The sequence below is a fragment of the Balaenoptera borealis genome, assembly GCF_965194805.1.
Source record: "Balaenoptera borealis genome assembly, chromosome: 17".
NCBI classification, from domain to species: Eukaryota; Metazoa; Chordata; class Mammalia; order Artiodactyla; family Balaenopteridae; genus Balaenoptera; species Balaenoptera borealis.
This window is the reverse complement of record NC_138876.1, coordinates 34,251,930-34,258,037: the sequence shown is the minus strand read 5'-3', so window position 1 is coordinate 34,258,037 and position 6,108 is coordinate 34,251,930. Positions and strand designations below refer to the sequence as shown.

Sequence of the window (6,108 nt, the reverse complement as noted above, 5' to 3'; positions counted from 1 at the left end):
TTCCAAAATTTATCTTCAATAATCATGATCTTATAAAACATTTTACAGTTATCAGAAAGTGCCCAGGCTGAGTTTACATAACTGAAATGCCTTAGTACAAATGTCTAGTTAGAACTGAAGTGCAGTACACCTGACTGACTGCTCATTGAAATAGGGATACAAAGGAAAAAAGTTGATTGTGATAAAGTATTGTGCATTGGCCCCCATCATATGTACAAAAAAGTGCCCTCACTCAAATGAACAAATTACATGCAAAATATTAGTGATATCATTTAATATCCTAGAGCTCAATGCAGTCAAACCGCAATAAAAGTGGTTTTTATAGGTAAAAGTGATTTCATCTCTAAGATCTGAATGTTCAGAACTTTTTTTTTTACAAGTTCCATATACATGATACACAATTGCAGCCAACCACAAATTAAACACCATAAAAAAAGTTAAAATGAAAACACAGAACATACTTAATTTTTTATTTTGAAATTCCCTATTCCCTCTATACAAGAACCTTTGCTGAAACACTTTCCACAAAGGCAGCAGTGAATTTTCAGAACATTTTACATTTTTTCCCCTCAGCAAAAAGATAAATCACAGTGTAAATTATATTGTTCTGCTGTCATCTTTGGCTGGGGTTAGACCCAGAAGTTGTTGACTAGCAAACCATTATAGTGAAATGTTGCTAGTGCTCCTCAGGCCTTTAAGCTACAAACTCAGCAAGGAATGTTTGTTTGCATTTAATCTCTTTAAGGTACCACCACGGGGTGTGACAGCATTAACTTTCATAAACTTTTATAGACAAATGGAAAAAAATCTACAAAATTAGCTAGTAATATTACACAGCAGTACACACTTTTTATACTCTACACAAAACCAAAATTCTTGGTCTTAATGGCGAGTAGCAATTTCTGTTTGAGAATCTGTTTAGAGGAATAGAGTGGGACGTAAAGTCGAGAAATGCAAGTATTTGCAGTAGGAAGATGTTGGTCATCTGGTGGTCTTATTGTGATGGAGGGCATAGGCTGAAATCCTTCTTCACTGGCTGGTAATGATGGACTTGATGTCCAAAAGTAAACCTAAACAGGAGTATAATAATTACAAGTTTGGCTTTTAAAAGATTAACATTCAACCCTTAACTCTGCCAATATATACATAGAGCCCCATTCTTGTGTTAAAACCTACGAAGGGGTATTATTTTGAACTGAGTTTTAAATTTCTTGTATTAAAAAGGAAAGGTTCAGGGTCAGAAGAGAAAAAAATGTCAGGTATGTAGAAAAGTGACAATGTTTCAATGCCTCAGTTTCTCATCTGTAACATGAGGCTATTGGACCAAATGCTCTCTAAGGGCCTTTCCAGTTTCTAAATTCCAGAGTATCTCTTAGTGGGAATAAGGTACAAGGTCTCCAAAAAAGGTTCAAAATTCACAGAGGTTATCAAAGTTATTTTGCATTTTATCTACTAGCAAAACAACCCAGTATTTTCAGTGGTCCATTGTGATACATAATAATTTTATAATAGTAATTAAGTGTTCAACAGCATCTACTGTACATCAAAATCCATGCAATAAGCCATGTTAACATTTTTAGGGGTTTTTTTCTTTTAGATTTTTTTTTTTGGTTCGGGGGGAGATGTGGACCATTTTTAAAGTCTTTATTGAATTTGTTACAATATTGCTTCTGCTTTATGTTTTGGTTTTTTGGCCCCGAGGCATGTGGGATCTTAGCTCCCCGACCAGGGATCGAATGCGCACCCCGCGCACTGGAAGGCAAAATCTTAACCACTGGACCGCCAGGGAAGTCCCAACATTGAGTTTTAAAATGCATCTAATTTGTGCAATATAGCATAAATTACTTTTTCTTTAAATATGATAACCAAAGATATACTTTCCTGAAATATTTTCATTAATACATACCATTCCTCACTGATAGTAAGACAGTGCCTATCTCTTAAGGTAAAGCTTTTAAAATCTTGCATTTATAGTGTACAACTAAACAGACAAATATATTCATTATCCCAGAATGACTAGGAAACCTAAACTATTCGTTAAGCATAGTTTTGTGAGAAATCTCATCTAGAATTCTATAGAAGGAGGCAGGAAAAAAAACCTCTGTGTTTGTTAGGGTCTCCAAAATCTTCAAAGAACTATAAAAGAGCTGGAAGGTACTGTAGAGGTAAAGCTGGCCCAATCTACTCATTTTACAAGTAAAAAAAGAAACTTAATGTAAAGTGTTTCTTCAAGGATAAACGTGATTAACCAGACAGATGACTACATCGCTGGACCTCCAAGAAGTTAGAGGAAGAGAAATAAATACCAGAGGACTTCTCAGAACTTTTACTAGTGACCTGTGACTCTCCAAGAGGGAAATAAACCATGTAGTCTTACCCCACAATCCTGGGACTAATAATTCAAAGGAGAACAGTTTAGGAAACGCTGTTATATTCTGTCCTTGAGACACATAAGGAAAAACCCAACAATATGTGAAGGATAACCTCCCAAAAGGGGAAGGGGAAGAGGAGGAGGTAAAAGACACCTTGGTATAACAGGAGTTTAAAGAGTAAAGCTCACAAATTAAAGCTGCTGCTAAGACATTTTGAGGTCCCTACAGAGGGAGATTCTCTCTCACAAAAGACTGAATAGTTAACACAGCTTTCTCTTCCAGTAGAAGGCAGAAGAAATGCAGTGAGATTTAACTTGACCGACTGCACTGAGGATGTATTGGTTTTGCTCTGAATCCAAAGATTGACTACAAGAACCCTAATACGCTATCAGGTACTCCTAAAGCCAACAGGGACAGATATGGTGTTAGCATTAGTAGGGACTTTGGGGTTGGTCCACAAGATTGGGAAAGTCCAAGTACATGGAATTATATGGAATCAACCTAGGGAGCAACTAGGAAACTACCATATGGCTAAGCCAAGAACAAAACCCAGCTGACAGCTAGGACTGCTGGACAACCTGTCTTGCTATAGTGGAGAAATACTGGAAGGAAGGCTCTTGGGGCCATGTAAAGATGAAGGAATGCTAAATGCACGACCCCTTCCCCCCAAAAAAATATCAATAAGTTACTGCCTGAATTACAGGTAAATTGGAAACTGCAAGTTTTGTGCTTTCGTGCACAAGTAACTTATTTCTCCCTCTCAAATGAAATGGGGGGATATATCTAGAAATTGGATCATTTTTATACATTCCATAAGAGGTCTGGTTTAGAGTATTGAGAACTAAGGCTGCTTCAACAGGGGAAATGTCACAGGGAACTATGAGGAATATGAATAGAAAGGATCTCTGAGATTTTCTGGGTAAGGAATGTCCCTCAAATTTCTACAGGAAAGTCTAGACTGCCTTTCAAGGTTACTGGACAGGTTGACTTGGATATACTCAAGGTTGGACATAGGTTCCACAGACTTGACAGACTTTTCAATATAATCAAAGTTTATATCATCTAATTTATGATTCTAAGTTAATAATAAGTAATAAGATTAAATCAGAGATGTAGTACCCATAATTAAGCTACTCTATTCATAGTATACAGAGCAGTTAAGATACTATTCAAAAATTTTGCAAAGGTTTGCTGCTAGTCAAAACGATTAAGGATGTAGAAAAGAGGCTGCTAGCATATATAAGCACTATAGGGGGAAAAACATGTCTCAACAATAAGCTGGTATTATCTTCTGGGACTAAGGATAGCATTTTAATAGCTAAGATGTATTTCACTCTGCTTACAGTTTTACTCATACTTCTGTTCTAGAGTAGAGAAACAAAACTGCCTTTTATTTCTGACCTTCAATAATTTTTTTAGCCAAAATTAAAATGACCAACCATTACAAATTGAAAACAAAACGCTGTCATACATAGTATTTAAGGTTTTTACATTTTCTTCTACAAATCTTGTGAAACTTAACTTACAAGATCTTGTCGTTCTGTCATGCTCATCTTCTCTACAATTGACCAGAACCAACGCTTGAACTGCAAGAGCTTCTCAGCATTTTCTCCTACAAATGAATATAAATTCAATAAATATACTATATCAGTTGTAAAGCAATTATACTCCAATAAAGATGTTAAAAAATATATATATATATACTATATCAGTTATATTTTTAGAATATTAATTCTTATAAAAGTAGGTATAAAATTAAAATTGGGGGGTGGGGCTAACCCTAACAGAGGAAGTTAGGACCACTTGCATAATGTGTGAAACCTCTAGAGTTCATTAATCAATCCTAATGACCAAGATGACCAAGACAAGAAAAATGAACCACCAGCCTCAAAAATCACATGACTTTAATCCCATCTGTAAGTCATGATTTTTCTCATGACCTTAAACCAGTGCTTCTCAAAGTTTAATGAGTTTACAAATCACTTGGATCGAGATCTTTTTAAAATGCAGATTCTCATTCACTAGGTATGGGGGAAGAAAGGGGAAAGGAACCGGAGATTCTGCATTTCTAAAAAGCTTCCAGATGATGCTGATGCTGCTGATCGGAGGATCATACTTGGAGTGTCTTTAGGTATTTTTTTCCCGCTTCTAAGTTTCTGGTTTGCAAATAAGCCAAGTTCTTATCTCACAGGTATTGAAAATTATATTAATAAGTGGCACAGAAACTACTACGCAATGATCTATACGTTGCCAAGCATGAAGGAAAAACAAGAAAATTTATCCAAATTTAACTTACTATAATTTGGCTGAAGCTGTTTGCAAAATATGAAAAATAAAGGGGAAAAAACTGGTATCTTCACGTATGCAATAATCTTGGACTAGAGTTATAGTCCTCTCAGGAATTTCTTGGAGCTTCCAGTGTTTTATTGTGTAGTCACAGCTAAAAAGTCTATTCCTAGAATATGGGACTTGAAAAGGAAGAGTTGCAACAAATCAAGCACTAAAGATGAATGTTAGTCTAGGATTATCACTACCGCTTGTTATTCCTTCTAGATTCTCCATGTGTTTGTGTGCTCTTATGTCTTTCTAAGTGTGCTTTGGATCCTGTTCTACAAAGCAAACATCATGTAGTCAAATTCTTTAATTAGAGTTTAAGGAACATGAATAGGGAAAGGCCAACAGAATTGTCACATGGATTATTTTTTCTTAATTATTAATAGTTTATAAAAGTCCTTTTCACACAGTTGCTCACAAGGAATTTTTACTTGTATCATACTAAACCATACATTTATTAAAACCTAGAAAAATTAAACAATAAAAGAATTAAGAATGACCTAATGCTAAGCTATCATAGTTCAAACATATCTTAAAATATATAAAAAACACCTGAGTAATACAGCATTTCCTAAGCCCCTGTAAATATGTAAGAACCAGAAACTCAGAAAACTGACTGACCAAATTATCTATGTAGTTTATTCCTTAAATAAACATTAAAAAAATTTCATACCTGATTCATCATTGAAAGAGGTGAAACTGATCAGCATTTGCACATTAACTTCACCACAGCCATTTACCAAAAGCCTAAAATCTTCTGCTGTTAAGTCTTCTAATGAATTTTTTGGAAGCACATCCAGTAGACCCTTCCTCATTGCCTAGAGGATTTCAAAAATAACCTGTTTATTACTATCAGTACTTTATTTTCTACATAGCATTTATTATTGTTAAAGCCCAATATCTAATTTTAGCAGCCTAAGAATACTAAATAATTCTAAATAATACTAAAAAATTAAGTTCTGTATTTTGAGTTTCTTATTAACAGATTCAAAAGAGTGGCAGAGGGAAAAAAGGGCTACAGGTTCAAAAGTGAAGGAGTACTGTTACCTATCAGGAGTTACCAAAAATAATTTTTTAAATTATGTTAGTAACAGGCTAGTCATTAAGAATAGCTTCAATCTGTCAAACGTGCTATCCTGTCAACATCCTAGGAAGAGTATGATAATGACAAAAACAAACATCCCTGACACAAACCCAAAATCTAGAAGCTTACTGAGAAATTACCATGTGCCAAGAACTGTTCTAAGCACCTTACATATGTTAATTCATTTAATCCTATCCTCATTTTGCAGAGGAGGGAACCAAGGCACAAAATACTTAAGTAGTTTGCTAATGTCATACAGCTAGAGGGGGCTGCAGCCATGATTTGAACCCTGACAGTATGATTCCAGAGCCCACACAG

The 6,108-nt window shown here is 35.1% G+C and overlaps 1 protein-coding gene across 7 annotated transcripts in view; it reads right to left on the bottom strand.

Moving 5' to 3' along the window:
• Positions 1–456: 456 nt before the first annotated feature.
• The window catches only part of UBR5 (ubiquitin protein ligase E3 component n-recognin 5), a 141,362-nt gene continuing 135,710 nt past the window's right edge, over positions 457–6,108 (bottom strand). For all 7 annotated transcript variants that reach the window (XM_082364182.1, XM_082364185.1, XM_082364183.1 and 4 more), the window contains 3 exons: positions 5,380–5,524; positions 3,899–3,984; positions 457–1,070 (listed from right to left, as the gene is read on the bottom strand). In XM_082364182.1, coding sequence (XP_082220308.1) covers positions 858–1,070; positions 3,899–3,984; positions 5,380–5,524 — 444 coding nt within the window. In that variant the 3' untranslated portion in view covers positions 457–857. The remainder of the gene's footprint in view (positions 1,071–3,898; positions 3,985–5,379; positions 5,525–6,108) is intronic.